Below are 26,316 nucleotides of genomic sequence, written 5' to 3' on the forward strand. Positions count from 1 at the left end.
CTCAAGGACCCCAAGGAGTCCATGAATCCCAGGTTTGGAACCGCTGTCATAGAGCGACTATATAATATATCAAAACATACCAAAACTTCAATATCCGACAGACATCATGCAGCCAGAGCGATTGCTACCGATGACGAAGGAAAGAGTCGGTCGTGGCGCGATGACACACTCATTTATGGTATGACTCTTACTTGTCCTGTTATTCCTTACAAAGTTTGAATAAATCTAGGGCGATGATGTATTTTACTTAGATGGTGACTAAGGTCAAGTTCCACCATAATACGTGTTATGTTGAAAGATTTGTGCCATATTTTAGTTGCGCAACTTACCCTTAAACAATTTAAGATAGATTCAAAGTTTTAAGTGGATAAAAGTTATCATCCTCAAAGTTTCAGACCTGCTTCGAGACTTATTTTGACATGACTTGCAACATTTATCCTGCGACTTGCCCTTGAACGATTCAGGGCTCCGAAACTCCGGCCGATTACAATTGCGAATATGTCAGACCAATGAATGTAAGTGTCGTCTAAACCAGTGGTTCTCAACCACCGGTACGTGGAAGGTTTCCTGTCGGCCTACCAAATATATCCACATTTTCTACCTCAATTACAAAAGAACTTGGTTGCTTATCAATTAATTAGAGAAGAGAAATATGAAATTTTAAATTTATCAGGAAGTTTGGAACGTGTATCCTGCATAATAAACAGTTCATGGTCTACTTTGACCATACGTCACAATGGTGCAAATGATGTACGAAACAGTTAAAAAGTAGTCCACAACTGTCTTCAGACAAGCTGTATGTGATGGCTGCGGAGATTTTTAAACAAGCTTAGTTAAATTTAGACAGTGCAAGTAAGCGACACTATTCCGTATAATATAGGTCATGCAAACAGCAAAGTAGCATTTATTTTAAATGATACCGAACCAATACCAGAATCAAATAAAGTTAGTGCTTTTTAACAGCTGACTTCGCGACTTTTACCGCGCAGAAACTTCAATATAACCACTATAAACGTCTAATAGACATTTGTTGCAATTAAATTCAGGTTTTAGATTTTTAAAGGTTCACCGGCACGTGTAGCATTTATTTTGAAGTTTTACGGATCCGCGAGGTCAAAAACGTTAAGAACTACTGCCTAACCGCATTTATGGTACTCCATATAAGCGGTAGTACTTCGCTTTTTATTGTATACTTCAAGAAATTGGCGAGTCCCAGGGAAACCAAATCGTAACTTTTCAAATCTATTAACCACATTAGTAAACTGTTGGTTCTTCATAATCACATCAAACCTTTTGCTGTGAAAGTGTCATAAAAGGCATTTGTGTTCTACTAGACTCGAGAAAGATAATAATTAGATGTTTGTCTCCAAACTTTCCGGGAAGATGACTTGGTTCTAATAAAGAATACGGTCATATTTGATGGCAAATATTTATGTCTTGATTGATTGATTGATTGATTGATTGATTGATTGATGGTGTCAGATCTTCGAACATCCTATCGTTCTATGACCTGAGTTCGATAGATAGGCTACAAATGTTGCCAGAGGTAAGTCGGAATCCTAATAAGCAAATAGGATATTGCATTGGAATGAAAACAGTTACAAGCTCCGCTCTGATTTCGTGAAATCAGAGGCGGCTCGTCCTATGGGGCATCTGGTGCATTGCCCCACCTAAAATTCTGTTCAATAACAATTGTTTACCATTTATAGACGCACAACAATCTATATATACCGATATCACAGCGAAAATCGTATTCTTCTTGTCCTTTCGCTTGTAAATGCCGTCATGTAGCGAAGTCTCTGCGAAAATCGAATTCTCTTCTGTGTTTTCGCTTTGCGAATGCCTAGCCGGGGCATGCCCCGGTAGCGCTCATAGCAAGCTTTCACTGTCTATTCTCTCAAAGCCGCGCACGATAAAGAAACGGTGATTAACTCTCTCCTATTCATAAAATTACCGAGCAAGTGGGGCAAAATAGGTCTGTGCCCTAAGGTGTGATGTAACAATCGTAACTATATCTGAACTCGGTTACCGTCATATGCGTTTAGTCGACCTTTGCTGGTATAGGTCGATTTTGATGGTGTTTCACACCATGATAATTCTTGAAACGTGGTATGTCATGTCGTGATGGTGGTATTTAACACTGCCCAAAGTTTCAGGGTTTCTACTTGAGGTTTAGGGTAGTAATTCCGTTTCCGAAGTTGAGTGTGTGCTGATCCGTCATGTATCGCAAACAGATTTTACTCAAAAGCCGGTATTGGTATCCATTGATTTTGACGATGTTCCATACCGAGATCGGTCATGACATTTGGCACGGTAAGTCCTAATGTAAGTATGGAACGCTGTACCAAGTTTCAAGTTTGTCACTGAACTATGTTAGTGGTAATTTCGTTACCTACGTCGAGTGAGAGCTGACTCGTCATTCATCTCTAACAGATTTTACGCAAAGCCGGTATTGGTCTCTAGTGATTTTAACGATGCTCCTCACCTAGATCCGTCATAATCTTTCGCACAATATGTCTTGATTTTAGTATCGAACGCTGTGCCAAGTCTCAAGGTTGACACTCAATGATTAGGGCAGTAATTTCGTTATCAAGGTCGAGTATGGTAGAGATGTGCGATGATCTGACATTTTAGCCTACAACGCAAAAGCCGGTGTATCTGTGCCAGTGTTGGGATGACTCGAGTCATGACTTGACTCGAGTCTGACTCGAGTCACCTTTTTCGCATGACTTGACTTGACTCGAGTCACTTTGCCAAAATGACTTGACGTGACTTGACTCGGCGTATCAGAAATGTGGATTGACTCGTGACTCGGAGCAAAATTCACGAGTCAATTTCGAGTCATCAAGTAATCGGTGTCGATAAAAATCACTGTATCTTGGATATGTTCGGATTGTTCGCGAAACGCTGGTGCAACCCGTGAGAGCGACCAATCATTCAATGAGCATGCATTTCACCGAACCTTGATTGTTCTCCCACAAATAGATTGACTGCAAACGAAGTGATCGAAGCTTAAAGCTTACGTTGTCGTAACTCTAGTGGTAAAGTAATAGAATAGCAAAATGTCTATTTCTGTTCTCTGTTCTGATCTGACCTTAACCAAACCGATTGTTTTATTGAAATTGAAGTCGAATATAGTTTATATATTCCTCAACCATTGGCGCAGGCTCGAACGGTATCATATCTATTTGTAAATGGGTAACGTATTGTATCTTATCAATTCGTTTCCCTATTCTCTATTTTGGCTGGTAACTATAAAATGAGGCTATGCAATTACGTAGTTTAACAGTTCTACGAATATGTGAGCGATACAGCGTCTTCTTGCGTGTATATTTAACTCTATATTCGTTCATCGGTTCGGAATCAATGACCAAAGACCACTCAAACTGTATTTCAGACAGCTAGCAAATTGCAATGACGTAATCATGCCTCATACATACATCGATAAAGCAACTTGACTTGAAATGTGGCTTGACTTGACTTGACTCGACTTGACTCGAGTCACCTTCGAAAATCGAGTGACTTGACTTGACTCGAGTCACATTTGAAAATCGATTGACTTGACTTGACTCGAGTCAAAATGTGCAATGACTCGAAATGACTGGTGACTCGAAGGTAGTGACTTGATCCCAACACTGATCTGTGCTAACGTTAAGTGTGTTCCATACTGAGATAGGTGATGAGATGATGATATCATGGCTATCATGAAACAATTTACTAACATTCTCGGTTTGCATTCAAATACTTACTTTCATATTATATTCTCCAATGTCAATTTCACCGTGAAATTGTGGCCTTCAAGCCATTTGCTTACAACCCTTTGTTAAGCGCGATAGCTATTTCGTTTTTGATGGTGGCTAACAGCTGATCACCTGATCAGCCTATTCCTCAGTACATTTTACGCAAAATTCGGTGTTGGTCTTTTCGTATTAATTTTGACAGTGTACCATACCGACAAGGCCATGAGGCTACTTCTTGATAATGTCATATAACAGTGTACTAAGTTTACGGCTTTCATCCACGTAGTTATTCGGTAATATATTTTCCAAAGGCGATTTCGCAGCAGATCTATAGACAGTAATAAAGCCGTATGTGTCGTGTTACAGTCTCCAGTTTCAAGGCCAAAATCTCCTATATCAGGGGTGGGCAACAAACGGCCCGCGGGCCGAATCCGGCCCGCGAAGGGATTTTGTCCGACCCGCGGACAGTTTTCCGTTTTACATGATAATGTGGCCCGCGGCCCTAGTCTGCCGAGATTTCCCACTACTTGCTTAAAACGTCAAATTTTAGTGACTGCATAGTGCATGTTATTATATACGTATATGCGCAGCGTGCTAGAGTGGAGCTTACGCGTAATTTCGTCGAAGCGAGAAGACTTGCATTATCGGCATTTGCGATGTACTCAACCCTAATGTCGTTTGTGGTAATCATGGTGTTTGTCGACTACAATGGTCAATTACACCAGGCTGATATTTCTTATTTTTCATTCTGTAACCGCCGACTTGTAGCACGGCACACTTCTAGGCTTTTGTAAGACGAAAACACTGCTTATACCAGGGGTCGCCAACTCAACTCAAAACGGGTCGCGGGCCACTTTTCAAATTTCGTAGAGGTCGCGGACCGCATGAATTCATTATCGAGATTTCTCAGGCCACACAGTTGAACAACGATGCTATCTCGTCACCTACTCAACCCTAACGAATATATGTGTTGGTAAATTAGGGGTACCGGGGTTATCGAACTCCTTGAAATCTTAATTGAGGATTGCACCGTGTGTTGATTAATCAGATAGAAGCAGACATGGCGGCGCCTGTATGACAATGCTATTCTCAAATCGACATTGTATTCGTCATTATGGGCGAGAAATGGCTTTGAAGTGACATTACTGTCGTTAAAATGTATTCATTAAATGCGATTTATTCCTTGTATATGTGGAATGTGGATAAATGGGCGAATATTGTATCGATTCAGCAATCCGACCAGCCAAGTACCTAATTTTCCTATATCCGGCCCGCCGACTCGAGAAGTTGCCCGCCCCTGTCCTATATGATATACCGGGACCGAATTTCCGAGGCTGCTATTCTTAGTTTTTCAGAATGATGTTTTGGATTCAATATGACAGGCCCAATCTATGAGATAAAAATTGCGTATGTGTCCGAACTCGTTGACCTTTCCAGTTAGGCTTACGCAATCTCTCGAGTTATAGTCATTTCCATCTCTGCACATAATTAGTCAGGTCAAGTGCGAACATAAACCGTGTTGAATCTTTGTTCCGTACGCCGTTTACGCAGTTACCACACTTCAAGTCACAGCTCACCGGCAGACCTCTCGCGGCACATACGTTAAAATCACTGTTGTCGGGAAATTCATGTTACCATACCATCATTAAGTTACTTGTTTACGTTGGAAAACGCCATTGTGACGTCATCTTGATAAAAAGTCGCTTGCAGCCCTTGCCCCACCACCCGATATTGTCACGAGCCGCGACTGCGTGAAATATACATTGACTCGGGACAACTATATTTATAGACAGTTAAGATATGTTATATCATCATCGTTATAACGAGGACATCTCGACGAAGGTAACTGTAATTTCAATTTATTCCTCAGCGTCATCATTGCTTTCACTAAGTGTCATTGTCATTATCGAAACGCTAACACAGGACCCTATCAAGATGAAAACGCCCGAAAAATCATCACTGAAAAATTGAACAAATGTTGTGACAACAAGCTCATTACATGAATATTTAATACATGTGCTCCATGATTGGCATTTGATTAGCATGGGGTATATACATCAGTTGATTATCTGAAACTGTTTGACCATTTGCTCATGCCCAAACGATACACTTCATCTCTCTGTCATTGCCACCGCCTCGGTTTCATCCATAGCGGAAGCTGGTACTGGTCTTCCGATCCTCCTAATCTTGTTCCAAATAATTTCAGGCAGATCCGAATAGAGCAACGGATTCAACGCACTATTAATGGGTACGATAAGCAAACCCGCCGGCAGGTAAACATCTTTCGGTATGTCAACCCCTGTACGAAATTTAAAATATATGTACTGGTTCATCAGCAATTTATTTAATGATGAAGAGTTTACTAAACGATAGAGCCAAAACATCGTTAAACGTGGAATCATATGCAGTAGTGATTAACACATTCGACATTCACAAGATTTACGTGATGATACATTTTCATTGCCATAAGTGAGTTATCCAGGAATTCGAATGGAGATAGATTTTACCTTATTTTACACATTTTTATCCACAAATGGAATAGAATACACTAAATACGTGGAACTTTACAAATAGTTACATCAGTAAAAAATGATTCTCGTTCAGCAGAAATGCATATAAGGATATATCGTTCATAACAATACAACATGAAAATGAGAATATATTATATTTGGAATATGCCCAAGTTAAAATTATTCAGCCATCATGATTATGTTATTTCTGGACTTTACCTTACATATGTAAAATTCACCTTGGAAAATCGCAATCAGTTAATATTGCTGAGATGATTTGGCGTTTCAAATAAATTGACTTTCGCAATGATGTGAGAAAGTGACATACGCACAAATCCATGATTTGTATTTTTTTGCTATAAAATTTGCAAGCGATTGGGCGCAGGTACTGTTCGTCACTCTCGTATATTCAGTAACATAACCTAAAGATGTTCCACTTACCGCTGAAACTCAAGAAACCGATGATACAAATTGGTATCCAGCAAAGGAAGTCAGATATTACGATTCGTGTCAGCTTGCGTTGTAGTCTCCTGCTTTCCTTATTGTTCTTTTCTTCGCTGGCGTTTGCATCAATCGCGGCGGAAGTGACCATAGCGTGTCTACAAAAATTTTACTTGCGTGAATGAAAGGTCTTGAAAAATCTTGCTTACACTTCGTTAGTTAGCTATAAATAGTTAGTGTGTATAGCTAGATATGAGTGTATGTTAGCTCGTAACGACAACGACTTACCTGAACAACAAAACGTAGCAAACGAGCATGTACAGAAAAGCTACAAAATTCAGAAGAAGCAGAAAGAATGAATATCCCCAAGCCCTGTCGACAGATGGATCGGGAAAAAATGTCGGAAGGCAAACGCCGTGACTCGAATAGTAGCCAAATTCATACGCCACTGTCATGTTCGGGTTTACAAAAAGAATCATGTTCTTCAATCGGCCCCACTCAGTGGATCTGCAATTTATTTTTGGAGAAGTTAGTAAATGCCAAATTGATATGTGCATTTATACGTACCCATCTTGCGGCTGAGGAGTAGTTTGAATGAGGCTGAGCCAATTATTCATATGATGTATATCGTGGTAATTTACCACCTTGAAAATTCGGTTTTCATTGAACCTATCAGACACGAATATGAGAATTCATTACATTAGGCTTTTTTAATTGTGACGTTATTACAATTATATAGCCTCGCAAATCCTGCAAAATCAAATAACAATTTCTTGTTGGATCTGATCTCAAGCCAAGTTGATGTGTCGATTTGTATAACTGACGTTCTATGGCAGGGCTCTTCAACCGGGTGTTTCGTACACCCTTGGATGCACCAAAATTTTGAAAGGGTGGATCACTCAGATGGGGTGTAGAGGGGTGTACCAGATCCGAATTAAAATGGAACGATGACTAGCAATCACAATAAACAGGCATCTTTATGCTTCTGAACATGTTGACCGGGTGTGCAATACCGTGCAATGTTCGTATCAGCTGTACGTAGCTTGTAAGTCACTTTCCTTTTGTGATATCCTACGCATATGTTTCTGAGTTTCTCCCCATCATTTAAACGTTGGTACTTTACTAATTGGCTCCTTTCGGAATAGATCAGGATGAAATTGACATATGTTCCGCTTGCGATATATGTCTATAATGATTCTTGAGGAAACCATGCACCGAGATATCTTAGAAATAGTGAATTGGTACTATCTGCGAGATGATTATAGATAGCGCAATGAACATTATTGCACGGGCGTAGACAGGGTGTCTCAGGGGGTCACGTTTAAAAGCCACTGTGCTAGAAGGTGGTCTGTTAACTTCGAGCCCTAATTAGTATTTAGAATTGCAAATAAGTTGCAGCCTTGTGTATCCTTATTTCAACAGACCAGAGGTGGCCAACCTGCAGACGTACGGTGACATGCAGCCGTTAAAGAATAATTATGCGGCGTGTGTTGGCGACCGTCAATATGCAATTTGAATTAACGAATTGGTTCCCAAATCGTTGAGAGATTTTAAACTTAACAATTTTATTCGCGCTTTGCGCGATTCAGAGTGACTTGGAATTTTCGTTTTTAATATAATAGTGTAATCTGAGTCCCCCGTACGAATGCGAACCGCAGAGGAAAATGATGCACCCCATAAAGAAATACCAAATCAAATCGGAATCGTGAGCGTCTCACGAATGAAAGATTTTCTCTTTCGTTATCCGATTCCAATGTATATTTCGACTATGCTTACAATACTGATAGGAGGTCAAAAATAACAACATGCAACAAAGTGATTGTTAAAAACCGCGAGATGTATCATCATAAATTCGTGCCCAAAATTTTCGAAGACCATCAACTCTATCGTTTAATCTGATAACCTGGGCAAAAAATGGATAAATAATACACAGTAATGTATGGAACAACTAACATTATCGACGAAATAGATTTTACTGACTTAAAATATTTTCGCTGTCCGCACGACAAGAATGGGTATCCAGATAACTTTTCCTAACATTTATACTGGCGATTTTGGTGCATAGATGGTACGCCTGCGGGGATGTTCTGCTGCTACAATTAAAAACTTTTATACGCAAGGTATATCTCAAGAGATGAGTGATGGCACAGAACACCACAAGCGCTGTCTGCGGTGCGAAGTTCCCAGTAGCCACTTTAACATGAATATATGACGACTAGACGGGTCGCGACGACTATCCGCCGGAATGCGACCGTATGCTATAAATGAAATCGAAACACGGCCGTGAATAACAAGGTGTCAAAACTCCCCTGGATTTGGCTTACTATACTGATGAATTACTGAGTTATCTGGTCAGTGGTGTACGAGTTTCGAGTAAACGTTAAAAGGGTGTACCAGGACGAAAAAGGTTGAAGAGCACTATAATCTATGCCATAGATTCTATGGCATGGTGCTTGAAGTGTTGTCGCAGTCATGTACGAGTTGCGATTCGGTTATGCCATGACAAAACACAACGTTCAATGGCGGGAATAGTGTCCTTACCTTCGAAATATCTCTAAAGTTTGAAAATGAAATATATTATCATTGCTACTCGCGAATAAGAAGTCTTTGAATGAATCAAAAGCACACAAATACATATTTTAAAGCGATATAGTGACAGCATAGTAGGCTATACTCAATCAATATATATTAAGTCACAAATATCAGCAAGATCAATAGCATGAAAATCGTAGTATGCTTACGCCACGCTGCTCACAAAGTAATCTTCGATATGCGGAATGAGTGGGATTGTGCCAAGCAATATCGATACAACCCATGAAATGGCAACTGCCATAGTTGCGGCAGCAATTCTCGGTCGAGATAACGGTCTGAAAATAACCGAAAATTAGCTCAATAATTAGGGGAAGGTATAATAAAAGACAATTGATCAGTCTATAAATTTGAACTATAGTTACGACGGCGATAGTCGATCACGTTCAATGTTTAGAACATCATAATATTGTTGTTTCTTGCTGGCAACCAGGATGTAACAGAACGTTTCTAGTCTCGAATCCGAGTCCAGTATCTGTTGCGATGAATCGGGTTGAGTAATTTGGGACTAGGGGAGATGTGGGTCCGATGAAGCAGTGGGACCGAAAATTACAATTTTAAACGAACAATTTGTTGACTTTGATTTTGCAATTGATTTCGGCTAATTCTGGCGTGCTGATTCCAAAAATGCCGCTGGTTTTCTTCTATCACGTCAATTTTTTGCTCTGCGACATATGCCTAAAATATGCAAATTTTCAAGAATTTAGCCGTATTACTTCTCCATATCATATAAAAATCCACACTTTAACCATATAATAAGTTATAAAGTCAAGGACTCGATTGAATTATGTAGGAAAAAGGTACTCTTATCGATCTAGCTAGACCGATGTTTTCACCCATTTATGGTCAGAAGATGCAATCATCCGAGGATATTTCACACCCATATTTAATGCAAACTGCAGGATTTGGCAAGAAAAATAAACATGGCATTTACTATCAGCTATAGGTCCAATGCCCAATTCAGCTTCTCCAGTGTAACCTGAAACTCCTATACGCTCGATAATATTTGGATCAAGATGAAGATCTTAGGGATAGCAGGCCAAATGATAAAGATTTTGAGCTCGAAGTTGATTCAGAACGTAGAGTATTCCATCAAAACGAGTTATTGGTCTGACATAAGCTTTGGGACTTGGAATAAAATTCTTCGGAACTTTTAAAATCCTTATGAAGTGAGAAAAGATTACTTGGCAAGGTAGAGAAGGTATCTCATCTTCGATCAGGAGAAACAGACTTTTCCTCGTAGGCCTACTTTCGCTAGCTTTGTGTATTGCCGTGATACCGGCATTGCCACGATACCGTTACCATGGATTACTGGAGGAGTTAGGAATTTCGATTTACAAGTCAAGTGAATGAAAAATGCCTATGGGTAGCTCAAAAAGGATTCTAAAGTGTGCCATTCTCCAAAGTGGCAAAGTCTTAGGTGCAGTAACAATTTCACACTCAGTTAGTTTTCGTGAATAATACAGAAACATTAGGAGTAATACAGAAACATTGAATTGTTGCAAGATCACGAGCACAAATGGATCAGATGTGTCAGCTTTGAAATATTGGGCAACTCTAAACGGCGAAACGAACGGACTGCGGAACTAGCGGAACTTGCAATACTAAACGACGGACGAAGCGGAACTGCGGACCGAGCGGACCGTAATAGAATAGCTCGAATCTAAACGGGGGACCGCGGAACAGCCGGACATGCAACACTAAACGGCGGACCGAGCGGACCTGCGGACTATCACAAAATTCGCAATGTAAACCATGGATCGCGGATCAGGCGCATCTCGCAATTTTATCAAGTGTTGTTATTCCTGGAATTTGTTGAAGCTTATATTTTGTTAGAAAATTTGTCAAGTAATGTAATTCTCCAACGTCTAGTTACGAGTTACGACACAATTTTACTTTATTCCATGTCGCTTTGTACTATATGGTACTGTACTTAATGGTCTGTGGACATAATATGAGCATGATGCATTATAGCACACGACACTTGGTCATGCGACACTGGGGCATGCAACACATAAGCATGTGGGTGAAATTACGGGTTAGGAGTGGGTTAGGGATGGACTTACGGTTGGGTTACGGCAGTGGTTCCCAACCTTTTTCGTCTCGTGCCCCCCTTGGCCGATATTTGAGCTAAAATCGCCCCCTATGAACCATTTGCCTGTGACTAAATAAATGAGCTTTTTAACGCGCAACCATGTGTTGACTGAGCAATTAATGGCCAAACATATTCAGATACGTCCGAACTAAGGCGAATCCGGACCGCACTAAACTTTGGTAAGGTACAGTCAAATTTGACCTGTTTTTGACCGATCGGGTAGCCGTTGATGAAAAATAAATAACCGAGTCCGCTTGCTTTGGACTTGAGTTGAATCGATGAATTTGGTATGGTAAGTTTTTCACGTTAACTCATATGTTGGCTTAAAAAGTTAAACAAATGTCACTAGCGGCTTTGTGCTGAATTCGGCTTGATGGTTTCCTGCTTAGTAGCAATTTTGTCGAGAGGCTGTCGCAGACCCAATGAGATCGTCTCGTGAGCCTCACTTTACCATGGGTAATAATAGCTACAGAAGGCATTTAAACATATTCCTAGCTTGAAATCCGCCAAAGAAACATACAATTGTAAAGAACTAATTTCTACTTAACAGTTCTATACCATAAAAATCTAAAAACCTTGTGAACCCAGTGTATCTTCCGATACAATGTCAAAGCCAGATTCCCCCCTAAAAATGTCAAAATTTCCCCCAAAGGGGTAATCCCCCCCGGTTGGGAACCACTGGGTTAGGGTAAGGCTCGGGGTTGGGATTTATATAGCGGTTACTTCCAGGGTTATTTTTCGGGTTAGGGTTGATTTTTGGATTATAAAGTCACATGCTGAAGTGACGCATGCTAAAGTGTCACATGCTCAACTGTCGTTTTCCATTGTAATCTGTAATTGGTATGCTCTTTATTGCCAAAATGAATGGCACCCTTTGAGAAGATAGGAATATTGCGACATTTGCGAGTTGCGCCTGATCCGCGGTCCGCCGTTTATATTGTGGTCTTTGTAATAGTCCGCTCGGTCCGCAGTTCCGCTCGGTCCTCCGTTTAATAGTACATGTTCCGCTGTTCCGCGGTCCGCCGTTCAGAGTTGCCCGAAATATTGTGTTTTCTAGTGGTCAGACAATAAGGATGCACTCTGCACATGTAACCCTGATACACATTTGTTACTGCCATATCTTTATGTCGGATAGCAGACATTCAAAAAGGGTAAAATATCTAAATAATTTTCCTAAAAACATTGATATAGTCAGAGATGGACAAAGAGAAAATGTCCCCCAACATCTGAAGATGATGGGGGTAAGATACCAGAGAAGATTGGAGCTTACATATGTTAGCTGACTATTGCTCGAGTATCAAACTAGACAACCTACAGAATTATAGGTTATTAGCGTAAATTTAGACCCTAAAACTCGCAGTTTATTTGTCATGTCGAAACAATATCAGTTTAAATCAACCAAATAAAGCAGTGCATATGTTTATTTGAAGACTATTGATCTACTTTCGAGTGCTTGTGGTTTTTGAAACGCTTTATACAATAAACACAAAATATTAAAAATAGTGCTATTATGTGGGTTATGAGACAATGTGGTGGGTGCCTAACCCCAAAAAATGACGTGATAGAGAAAAACGGAAGTCATTTTTGAATTCAGCGCCCAAAGTTAGTCAATATCAATTGTCCGATCAAAGGCAACTAAAATAGTGTTGAACAATGTTATCGATGATAATTCAATGACTTTACTCGGAGGATGTGTTTGTAATTACATGCCGGAGGAATTTTCTTTAGATCTAATTAACTCCGAGTTGCGCGTTTTATGCGGTCTGTGACACATATTTTCTGTTTTATGGGGTTTAAAATAAATTTCATTCGACGGATATAGTTCACGGTAAAACCTTCAACAAGAACAAACCAACAATCATTTTAATATGAAGTTTAGGGCTTGTATCATGCTATATGACGACACATACTTTTTTATTCAATATCACCCTTGAGTGGACTTACATTCAATTCAATTAAAAAAATATAGAGTGGGCCCCGATGATAGACCATAGCCAAATCGAGCAAAATAACAGAAGTAGGCCTGCCTACGGAGAGGCTGTATGTCATAATTTCCTCTGGTATGATATCGTATTATAATTATTGTTTATTCTATTTTTTTAAGTTAGCGATCAAACATTCTTCTTAGGTTTGCTGTAGCTTGAATTATGGTGCGCAGCACAAAAAAAAGTTGAGACATTCTATTTTTTAGCGTATGTCCCATCGGTCCCCAGGTCATGCTTTGGACCCAACGGGTGCGGACCTATGATACGTATGAGCAACAAATTTTTAAACTTTCCCGTATATTTTTTAAGACTGCTATTCATGTTTTTACCCGCGGTAGGCAGAATTTGGACAAGAGTGTTGAGCCAGCAGAAGATCAGCTGCTCCCGAGTAAAGGTTCGGGGGCTGGAGAGCATTTTGGAATTTTTAATCCCTCGATACCACATCTCTCGGAAATATCCAGTTCAATATTGCAGTTAGGTCTCCATATCAGGTTGTGCTCGAACAATCAATTCAACACGGTACAGGTTCACACAAAGACCCACTTTAAACAGCCCGAGATACAACTCCCCGTAACACGTGCCCCCTTTTAATGGTTGTTTAAACATTTCCGTTTAAAATATGCAAAACAAACCTCATAACAGAGTGTAGTCTGTGACTTGCAATGATTACCATTGTGAAGACGGATTGCTCGGACCCAATAAGCATGATCGCACCCAAAGCGGAACAAGTGCTACTACTTCTCCATTCACGATCGACTTGACAATAATCGGCATCGGTTTGCGAAGCCTTTATGGATATCGAAAATGCATAAATCTGAAAAGGGCAAAGCTCATTGTAGATTTCCGATAGTAAATGGCACCCAAATCATACTCACCCCAACCAGTAAATCAGAGAATGATAGGCTTAGTATCAATCTGCCAACGAGCCTGGTGCGTATCGAAGTGCTTGCAACATCACGTGAAAATATTGGTTTGATCGCCGCCCGTATAGTTATCACTATCACCCCTGTACACCCGACTATCGCCCCTGAGCCTGAGAAAAAATAAACAGGACCCTCGCTATTCTACATCCGCAGAGCATCAACAAGAGATCTTAAGGTAGTTGTCGCTTGATTATATAGCAATGCATTCTGAACTGGATAAACTAATAATGCAGAGGTGCATTTGATAGTTTGATAAGCTTACCATATTTTCAGCACCCGAAAAAAGATATTTTTCCAGCCAGTAAAACGAAAGTAAAATTGTTACATTTGAGTTTGATGATGGTTTACATTTCCTTAGTAGTCGCCGGAAAAGGTACAATAACAGACAACGAATCAATTTTCGTTTTCAGATTCAGTCCATGGCTAATTTGCGGATCCTGTAACTTTCGCCAATGAGGAATGATCATTTTCAGAAGTTCGTAAATTGTAAACACGAAATGTCATTGAAATTTTATACATCTGTCAAGATGCTGATGCTGATCCAACTATAGTAGGTATGTTCAGTTCGAACATTTGCCTGATAAATTGCAACATCTCACATGTTACAGATAACAACGAAAAATTTTCTGCAATAACAACGTAAAAGGGAGAGTGACATGCATCAAAACTCAAAACTCTTTTAAACCATCAATTCAGCATCTTTGGTGGCTAGAGTAATATCTTCGGAAATAAATACAGCGCCTCGTCTAAAGAACTTGTTGAGAGTATATTAAACTTACTCGAAATGCAATGCATACGACATATTTGGTAATTTTCCAACTTCCACGGAGGACTATTCACCTTTATTGAGAAAACAGGATATGTGGTAAGCAATGTTCCCTCTAAGCTGCGCACGTGCGCAAATGCACAGTGCTGAAACGGTATCTGCGCACAGAAAATCTACGCTGCGCACAAAAAATCAGAAGTGATGTGTTTTTTTAATAGTTGTTGCGCACTGTTGTCCAATGGACCACGCATAGGCGCGCAGATTCGTGAAAATTAAGATGGAACATTGCCAGGGTCAAATAATGTTATCACTGAAGTCTGAGACCGAGGTACAAGTGCGCCCCGCAAAGGTAACTATTGCGCTCCGTGAAGAAATGAGAGTTCATAATCACCTGCGCCTCACGGAAGATATTTTTTTAGTATGGCCTCGTACACGTGAGCGATACTGATATCATTTCAATAGCGCATTATTTTCTGGGAATGGCGAAATAACATGGTTTAACAAAGTTATAAATAACAATAGGCTAGCTCGAAGTTAATCTGCGAGAAACTAACGAATAGTCTTCTCCGCGTGGCATGAACATTGCGTAAGATTTACTCAGGACCGTAACTTTCGCACCCTAAACCCCCCAATTGGAGGAGCCGAGCTCGAAGGGGGTCGTTACCACATCATGACGCGCCGAGACATATGAAGCTAAAGGCTATGTAACATGCGAATCCAAGAAGTGCGCCAGAACGATCAGCAGCGAGAAAACCTTGGGCGAAAAAGACTGCCCCGGTGCTGACCGAAAACTTCGATATATACAACTATATGTGTAATTGTTCATGTCCATGGGCACCTAAATGGCTGGCGCCGAATGTTCCTGTCCTGCGATCCGAGTCCCACAACAAGACAAATGCCATATCGAGGGAACATTATTTTCCAGTTAAGAAATACCAATTTGAAATCGTGTACGTCTTTTACTTTAGTACGTTTTGGCGATTTCAATATCTTTTGACATAGCAGATAGGGGGTCACGAAATAGCATCATGTAACGAAGTCATTATATCAACGGGTACGCCCGAAGATGTTTTATTATTATTTAGAGGGCCTATCTATTCCAACACACCTCCCTGGATCAGCTCTACCGGTAAATCTGATTATGTGAGCAGGAAGAGGACAAAAATTGATAGCAATATATATGCAATTCCAGATCATATTGGCCGATGCAATCATGAATTATAGAAATTTTTTCGCGCTTCGCGCGTTTAGGGTCGCTACTACTAAATGGCCACCCAATGTACATGATAAGTACCGGAAGAAGCCTAGAGCCGTATAGGGGGGTCTGGGGGGCGCAGCCCCCCCAGTAGTTAGTTTTATCACCCTATTGGAGGGTGGTTGCGCACTGTTGTCCGAGGGCCTGCGCAGTGAGTTGGCGTGTTTGCGCAGACTCTTGAAAAATTAGAGGGAACATTGGTGGTAAGCCTGTAGCTTGGACGTCAACAGAGGCCTTACTTGGTTGTGTAAATCCAACGATATTCTACTGAACTTTCAGAATGAAACAATAGAGTATGGTGTTATTTGCAATTTGCAACAGCTCCAGACGGCGTCGTTGATCATTAATATTATTGTATCAAGCAAAGCTACTACATTTGATGCCGTGACGATAACTGCAAATTTTCTACGGCAACATCAAACTAATCAGCTTACTTATTATCCAGCTTAGCGTGAGAATCGCTTCACTGGTTATCATCGACTTTTCATTGGAAAAAGCACTGTCAACGCATCCCGGCTGACATTCATCGATTCCGGACTTGCAATCTTTAATTCCATCGCACACCTGCATTTGATCGACAACATTTTATTAAGTAAAATTTAAATACATTTCATGGAAGCTGAATCAGATAGGCGTGGCGTGAATATCACGTTGAAATTGCGAGATTCCGAAAACAAATTAATGCTCTAGACAAGGTAAGTAATAGAAATATCGACATCACAGATATATATTGGAAATAATATAATTAGTGGTGCTGACCGAGTCAAATTACTCAATTCTTTTTTTCGTTTGCAAATACACATTGCCATACGACAAGTGACAGTTGATTTTAATGTTTTTCTCAATATCATGAAGGCGCTCATCAACCAGCGTAGGAGCCGCACTAATTTTGATGCGAGTCGACAAGTATAATTACATAGCAGCGGATGTAAATCTGCGTAGTTGTGTAAAATCGAAGAAGACCTGTATCGGGATAGCAACGACTATGCACAGAACAACTTTGCGTCATATTTTGATGGTGTGCATCAGCTGATTTGAATTCAGGCTAAAGGATGTGTTTAAATCAGCGGGCCTACAAGTCTTACTGCATCTCGTGAAATATACTGCAATGCTCCTTCGTCCTTGCAGCTGAAATGGGAACACCCCTCCTCATCTGATCCATTGTCGCAATTCTGTTCGATAAATATATATAAGCAATTGAAGGCACATACTATATATTCGGGTTGTGTTTCAAACAAAAATCAATTTAAAACCAGCATGTTGAAAACAGGCCATCGTTTAAAACATGTTTTTTTATTGTTTTCTTGTTTTTTCCAAGCCCTAAAGTCACGCATTTTCTGTTGTGACGTCACAGTGGATTGATATCCGCATTTGAAAATACAGGGTAAATATCGCTCCTTTGACGAAATAGACTTCCAACCCCTGTCATATAGGGGAGATGTGGTACCGATGGATCACTGGGACCGAAAATACTTGCAAAATTCTCCATGATAATTCCATGATTACACTCCGTGAATTTCTCTACAGATAAATGCTGGCAGAATCTTTCCCCACATGCAAAAAAATTCGACCGGCGTGAGTTATGGGGTCTGTGACGAATGATTTACGTTTTAGGGGGTGTAAAGTAAATTTGGATCGACATTTGCATTTTTCTATATCCCCTTTCAGACTAACAAACCCGCCATAATTTTTGATGTGAAGTGTAGGGCTTATATCAGGGTATATAATGGCACATATTTTTTGAATCAATACCATCCTCGAGTGAACTATTTTCAATTTAATTACAATATTTATGGGGTGGGGGACCTATGGTACCTTAGCCAAATCAAGCAAAATAGGTGGACCAACTAATCACTTAAAAACAGAAACTCGCCTACATATATATAGGCTGTAAATCATAGTTACCTGTGGTGTTTTGTCGCTAATACGAGGTATTCGAAAGTCAAAATGTCGATTTGCGGGTAATATGTATGTGGCATTAATTTTGTAAGTTTGGGCTTAAATCAAAACATGATTTTATGCCAACGTTTGAGTTGATATAATCTATTTTATTCTTGAAGGTCGTGACGAAACACTCTTCATTGGCTTGCTGTAGCTTAGCTTATAGTACACAACAAAACAAGTTAACAAATTTGAGTTTTTGAGCGTATGTCTCATAGGTCCCATGGTGGTGTGCCTTTGGACCCACCGGGTGGGGACCATGACACGTTAGAGCAACAAATTTTAAACGTTTATCAATATTTTTTGAAAAGGCGGATATCCATGTTAATGTCCGCGATAGGTAGATCTTGTATCGAAGTGTTGAGACAGCAAAAGATCTGCTATTCTCGGCTGAAGATTTGAGGGCCAGAGATCATTTTGCAATTTTTGATCCATCGGTACCACATCTCCCCTACGGAGCAAAAATATCTTTAACAAAGACTACATCGTCATGCAGCAATATGACGGTGGGCTGTCATCATCATCAGAAAATTCATTCCGTAGCAATGGTCAATCTATATCAACATACTATAGCTGTTGAACCGACTATTTCGAGGGTTTCAACCATCCCATATCGTATACGTCGGCTATATCGGGTGGTAATGGGCATCCGTAGGCTCATACAATATGTTTTTGGAAAGTATTTACACACTTATGGCATAATTATACAACTTAAAAAATACAATAACGTTTTTTAAAAAGGCATTTGTTCAAAACACGGTTTAAAACATGTTTTAAACAAAGTGTTTTACACAACCATTTGTTTTAAATGTGATCTAACTGTATATGGAGTATAGTAAAGGATTATCTTTATGTTCCACATCTACATCATAGCGTGACTGCGATGCTGTGTGAGAAGGTAGAGCAGTGGTAAATATATTGATCTTTCATGTGAACGATCAATGACAACAACCATAAATGAGAATAAAATTTTGAGATGAAAAAATATTCCTCCATATAGACTCAGTCAACATATTGTACACTGTGCAGGGACCTGTGCTATAACCTCGACAGAGAATGTTTAAGAATCATGGCAAACTTAAGATACAAACATACAGCTTGCTTGTCGCACTTTTTCTCAATCGGAATATTTGGAGTAGGTTTGTCGGTGCAATAGAACCTGTAAATAGTATTAACAATGTAAGAGCAGTGCTTCCGAGCCGCTGTTTCGCTGGTTTCATGAGTTTCAGTTTTAGAGGCTCCGCGTAAGTCAAGAGACAGTCACTCAACTAACACATATGATTTTAGATGATAAGGGGGATTTCGTTTTAAATGACAGAATAACTCAGAATAATTGTCTAAATTTTTTACGAAGTAAAGAAAATTGTAATAATTTTTTACGAAGTAAAAATATTTTTGCAGTCTACAATTCTTCTGTATCGTAGATGTTATTACTGTCGGGTCGGTGAACATACCATTTGACATTTTACAGCTTGTAGCCTATACTTTATAGGCCTATTGTTGTAGAAGGCCATTGTCTGCTCATTATGAATCAGAAACGATCAAATGAAACAAATAGGTTCACATGGCGTTATGCTCAACGTACCGCAACATCCTAACTGAAGCAAGACTGCGTGAGCTTTTACTCATCTATCAAGAAGCGCATGATGCAAGAGAACATTGTCAGAATGAAGCAACACGGAGTGTCGCCGGCGGTGTACGCACAACTTCAGGGTTGCCAGCCAACAACTGCTGCTGTTGAGCGTTCTTTGTCCTTCTTGGCAAGCTACTTAGTAAGGGTAGACACTTTCTACCCTATAATGTATGAAAGTATCTTTCGTTGTACTACAACAAATTTTTATTATTTCTACCTTTATGCGTGATGTAACAGCAGGAGTTCTTCATAGTTCCAGATTTAAATTAAGTGAAAAAAGATTTTCAGACCAGAATACTTTGTAAGAACAAACAGTTCCAACTAGCACTGAAGATAAGTGGTACAGATCTGTCATTATGTGGGAAAACACATAATGTACGTAGATGAGGTACTAATTTGATCAAAATTAGTTTTTTTCGGTCAAAATTTCCCGTTTTCAAGTAAATATAAATCGCCCGACTGATGACACGCCCGTCTTCGGTTGCAGGCAATCAGGCCCGATAAGTAGTCGAATTGCGACTGGTGTGGTGGTTCGTCGTATGCAGTAGAGTACGAAGGAGAGGTTGGGGTTCGGAATCTAAACTACGACCTGAAAAGACTGGTCTATCGACGATATTTATTAGCTTATTTGTAATTAAGGAATTGGTATCACGCTGTTGCGTTTCGAAAGAACAATACGATGACACTGCAAAGGTGAAGCCTCGCGTTTCTGAACAGAAATCGGAATGGGAACAGCGTATGTGACACTGATTTATAATTAATATCCATCATAATGTTTTCGTTTGTGTCAAAATTACAGTGGTTTCATTTTTCAAACACTATCACGCAAAGCTGATTTTGTGCGCCAGCGTATTGTGGTAGATTTTGGCTTTATGACTTTATGACAACTTTGTTAGAGTCTAATAGAGTTTGCACATTCGATGTATCATAGAAATAGACGTATCTCATTCACTTCTAAATTTGGGCAGCCTGTAATAAAAGTCAATATGAAGACAGTGCGAATTCTTTCATAAGTTATTACGTTGAGTCATTACTTTATTATTCTATCTAATGCTACTGGCTCGACAAAACACACCCGTACATTGTGCAAATTAAAACCTAAGCAAACACTTTGCCGAATTCATACTCATAGGTAACATTTGATTTCACCTTGAATTGCATCCACGCTCGTCTGCATAGTTGTTGCAATTGGCTGTTCCGTCACACATCATATTCAGTGAAAGTCGAAATATCAATCCCGACTCGATGCGTTTGCAACTTTGAAGAGAATGATACATATATGTCAGCCTATGCGGGTTATAGCTACCAGGTCTGTCAGTTTAGAAGCACTCTTAAGCCTGGAATAGACGATCCGTACGGAGCGCATGCGTTTAGTGGGATTGGTGAGTTAGTGAGAATACGTCATCGCAAGGGTAGTAAACAATATGCGCTCAGCCGTGACTGTCACGTATCGATGATCATCACCTGCACAGTTGGGATTGTGGGGGGATATTCACAAATGTATATTGAGCCTGACATTATTGTTGCTTTGGTGTTTGAGCTAGAGGGTTTATTGGTATAGAGGTATAACTCGTTTAGTGGTTAAAATATCAAGCCTTAGGAAGAAAAATGTTCAACTTTCAGGTGTTCTGGCTTCTTTTATGTCTTTCCCCGTTGGATTCTGAATGACAATCTTTACAATGCCGAGAATGCAAAGACTCCGCAGTCCGCATACTTTACATATATTCAAGTCCAAATCCCAGAACAATATCACGCCAATCAATCAATCAGGTTTGTTAATATTTTCATCGTTTCAAAACATCACAAGATTGCGATACAATGAAAAGATAGGAAGGTGTCGAAACAACTTGGAGTAGCCATTAAGATCTGACACCCACCTTAGCCTAGGCGAAGTAAATAAGAGGCATGCACACTGAATTCAAAGTAATGCAGAGAATATAAGACGCACGCGACAAAATGAGGTGGTATGTGACGGAGGGCGAAGTCGATGTTAGGTCGTGGTCCGGTAATCCTGAAGACTATAGCTAGTATTGATTTAGAAGCAATTGCTTGTATTTCGCCAAATTGTGTTCCTGGCTACCTTGTTATAGTAGACTAGATCGGTGTGATTGTACAGATCTGTACGACTATACACAGCGGTAATTAGATTATCATCTTCTATATTATTCATTTTGTTTTACAACTGAAAATAGCATAAAATCGCATGATTAATCACTGCAACTTCAGAAAGTGCGTTGTCCCTATCAGTGCAGACCAGCTGACGCAGCTGAGCGGATGGAAAATACGCGTGAAAGGGAACGCGTGCGAGCTCTCACACTTTTGCTCTTTCTGCTCCTCATTTTTTCCTCGTCCCTCTTCTCTCTCGCACTATAGATAACTAACCTACGTAGGTTAGTTATCTATACTCGCACGCATCCGTTTGAGAAGAGAAATAAAGAGAATAAGAGACGGACGCGTTTACGGATCGTCTATTCCAGGCTTTACACTCCGGAGTACTTGGTTTTGTGTTCATACTCTTACAAGTTGATAAAGTGTTAACGCTTTTATCGTACTTTCACGTCTACTCTAAAGATTTATCAACGACTTGTTGTTATAATTGTTCCCTTGTTATAAATTTGTTTTTCGATGTTTTGATCACTTTATGAATCGCATTAGTTAACTGAATCGAAGAAGCCACGCGTGACACGCAACCGATTCCCTATTCGCATCACCTCACGGGGCACTCTATGGCTTTGCGCGTCACGGCTGTACCGCCGGGCTCACGTTGTATGATTTGGGACTATGTCGTCGCCTAGCTACATCACTTTCGAAGGTTTCACCCAATGTGCGTATCATCGTTTATTTTGAGGGGAAGGTTGTTTTAGCCGCCACATCTCTGATTATCGACAACGCACTTCGCGGAGTCGCATGTGCGCCGAACATTCGTACGCCTTGGTGTGCCCTCTGACAGGATTGATGGCCAACTACGAAACACCGTTGACTAATCTAGCATCATTAGGTTGCATTGAAAACCAGCACGCTAAAGCATTCCATCGTTCTCAGGCGACAGTGGTAATATGCCGCTCCTTCTGGTAATTGCGATGACGGTTTGACTCATTTCTTAAATTATGCGCGTGTTTGACATCCTTATTCACTTTTGATTTTGTTGGAAGGGGTACCCATTTTAAAATCAAGAAGTCAATTGACATGAAAACCTTCTAGTTTGCTGGATCCGTTCTGAAAGGATCCTACTTTATATCGCTTTGCAAAATAATGTTGTGCCCTAATTAAAGTATATAATTCCACATTTGATCTCGTACCCCTGCTTTAGTTCACGGGCCCCTGGTTAAGAACCGATGCTCCAGTTCAGGGATCGGGAACCTTTTTAGTCGAAAGTGCTTAATAAGACCTCTATATTTTCAATTGTAATTCCCAAAGAGACATGCGGCGATTTAGAATAGTCTGTTACGTTAAAGTTGAAGATTCTTGGCGTCATGGTTACACTATGACTCATACCAGGGTTTTAACTAAGTTACAAGGTCCCGAGTCACAAGTCAATCTTACTTTTGTAGTTTTAACTCGAATCATTTTTAATTCACCACCGAGTCAAATCTGAATACAAGTCACGATGAAGAGGGTCGAGTCTGAGTCAAAGACATATTTGCATTGTTCAATTTTCAGTTCAAGTCATGTTAAACCGACTTTTTTCAGCTATGCTTGAGTATTGTCGAATACCTCACACTCATAATATACTAACTCGTCTTATACGAAACAGTTTCGGGTCCTATTGTTCAAGTACTAGTACTGATAGAAAAAATATCAATCGTGCGATGACTATACTCTTCTTCGAAGTTACAATGACATGCCTGGCTTGGCCGTCCGAAACTCGAGTCATATGACTAGATCGAACCATGCGCAATGTTTCAAGCACAAGTCGAGTCAATACACAATTTGGCTCAAATCGAGACGAGGCATTCTCGTACTCAAGAAATCTTCTCCAGTCAAGTCGGGATTCGTCGTGTGCCCCATATATTCTGTGTAAAGCTGATGTAATGTTATAATGATCCCCCATATAAAGCTGGTTGACCGACATTTGAGCATGCAACATAATGAAAAACGACAGTTGAGCATGGAGCACTGTGTCAAGTATTTCTTGTTGTATTCCCGTGAGAGCTGCATCACTTTTTCTTCAAAAGTCGAGGCAATATACACTCTAAAGCAGTCCCGCGGACGGTTACCCGTCTTACATGATAATATGGTCCATGCCCCAGTCTGCCGAAATTCCCCACTACTTGCTTAAACGTCAAATATTAGTGACTGTATGTCATTATATAGGTGTGTGCGCGGCATGCTGGAGTAGAGCTTGCGCGCAAGTTCGTCTGAGCGAGAAGACTTGCATTATCGGCATTTACCATATATTAATCCTAATGAATTTATATCTTGGTAAATTTGGAGAACCGGACTTATAGAGCGCCAGGGAATCATAATTAGGGATCGCACTGTGCGTTTTGATCAGAGATATGCAGACATGGCGACGCCTGTATGACAATGCTGTTCTCAAATCCACATTGTCTTCGTCATTATCGGCGAGAAATGGCTTCGAAGAGACATTGCTGCCGTTAAATATATTAATTGAATACGATTTATTCTTTGTTTATGTGGAAATTGTTGGTAAAGCGACGAAAGATATTGATTTATGGGAATATTATATCATTTGATTGCCCCAGTTGATACATTTCGCCGCGTTTAAAACGTCAATATCTACTTCAGCATTGTGGCGTTATGTGGCCTAAGGCTTCGCTAGGTATCGTACACAATATTATAGACCAGGGGTCGGGAACTTTTTCGTCCGAAGAGCCATATTGGCCCATTATTTCCATTTAAACTCCCAAAGAGTCATACATGCCAATCAACTGTTACGTCACAATGGACAATTCGTGACGTCATGATATCACTTATGTAAACTCACTACATTGGATTGGCGTGCGCGCCTCGTTTTCTCATTAAAAACTCGTACTAATTATGCTGTTAAAGCATGCGAAACCTAAAGTGCGAGAACGAAACCTCGTCGTGATGCTCCTTTTGAATGCGAGAACCCAAGATCAGTTGATCACATGCGTAAGTGGAGCTAAACTTGGTCACTACAGCAGTATATACCAAATATAAGGTGTGATATATCAGTGACGTGCGGTCACGGGAGGCAAGTTAGGAAGTGCCTTACCTGTCGTCAGGATGAGTGAACGAAAATTCTGAAACCTTCAATTACTATTGGTATTCTTTGTCGATGTTCTTGGATGACTGGATATTGCACATATTACACACACCTATTACACACACAAGCCCGAAACGAAAGGTATGGCACAGACGGGCCAAGGTGGCCACAGACTCGCCATTGATACCACAGTTCATCGTAAATCGCTTAGAATTTATAATAACTGATTATAATCGAATGCAACTGTCGCACTGTTTTGATCGACTTCTCAATTCTCAAAGTAATGGGCGAACACATATAACGTTGTGCTACACGCCTACATTCGATCGCCGGTACTACAAAGCGACTAACCAATCAAGGACGTGGATTGATATGGCGTTGTTTGTAATTCAAGCTGTATGGTAATTGTGAATGTCACTTCCACGGCAGCTCATTTCGCGCCGTAGATCTGGAAAGCAGTCTGTATTTGAAAACAACGTTGTCATATGGGCATCGCCATGTCTGCTATTCTCTTTCATCAATCAACGTATCGTCCAATCCAAGATTACGAGTCAGGTACATTGAATTCGCGACTGATACTGATATTGGTCGCCGGCGCGACAGTAACTTAAATTCGGGGATTTTGGAAACGGAGTCCTAGCCCCTAACCCTGAAGACGGCATTGTCCTCACCTCTCAAAGACATTTTTATACGGTAATAAAGAATGATTATGGTCGTGATGAAAATTTACTAACAAGTTGCTGCCATATTGATCAATTCAATAAGAAAAATAATGTTTGGCAAAGAGCCATATCTTATACCCAAAAGAGCCATATACGGCTCGCGAGCCATAGGTTCCCGACCGCGTATATAGACTATCACTTCATTGAAATGTAGGGTTGGAATTAGCAATATGACGTCACATGACCTCATGAGGTTCACGTTCGCGTTCACACAGAACCTTTCAAAAAGGTTCGCATTCACACGAACTTGAACCTTTCGGAGGTTCACACCCTCCCTATTGGTTTCCTACGTGCCAACGTGTATTTCTACCCATACATACTCCGTATCGAGCTCGACAGGTTTGATTTGTCTGATACAGACCGCTAAAAACACGAAGTTGCCATATTTGCCCTATCAATAAAACACCTAAGGTATTGCACTGGTAAATGAGCAATAATCAGCAGGTAATATTTGACATAGAGTTTAGGATATTGAAAAAAGGTCCGATCCACTAAATAAATGCGATACGACACTGTATTATGCTA

At 40.2% G+C, this 26,316-nt stretch overlaps 1 protein-coding gene across 2 annotated transcripts in view; it reads right to left on the reverse strand.

The window, feature by feature from the left end:
• The window catches only part of LOC145447292 (uncharacterized), a 272,585-nt gene that overhangs the window by 167,496 nt on the left and 78,773 nt on the right, over positions 1-26,316 (reverse strand). The window contains exons 30-35 of one of the 2 annotated variants that reach the window (XM_080325722.1): positions 21,028-21,135; positions 19,341-19,404; positions 17,390-17,476; positions 16,739-16,868; positions 14,236-14,393; positions 13,993-14,174 (exon numbers count right to left, since the gene is read on the reverse strand). In XM_080325722.1, coding sequence (XP_080181848.1) covers positions 13,993-14,174; positions 14,236-14,393; positions 16,739-16,868; positions 17,390-17,476; positions 19,341-19,404; positions 21,028-21,135 — 729 coding nt within the window. The remainder of the gene's footprint in view (positions 1-13,992; positions 14,175-14,235; positions 14,394-16,738; positions 16,869-17,389; positions 17,477-19,340; positions 19,405-21,027; positions 21,136-26,316) is intronic. The other variant, XM_080325732.1, reaches the window with a different exon arrangement.

The sequence above is a fragment of the Botryllus schlosseri genome, chromosome 1 (assembly GCF_051294905.1).
Source record: "Botryllus schlosseri isolate E-star chromosome 1, Bs_hap1, whole genome shotgun sequence".
Lineage (NCBI taxonomy): Eukaryota > Metazoa > Chordata > Ascidiacea > Stolidobranchia > Styelidae > Botryllus > Botryllus schlosseri.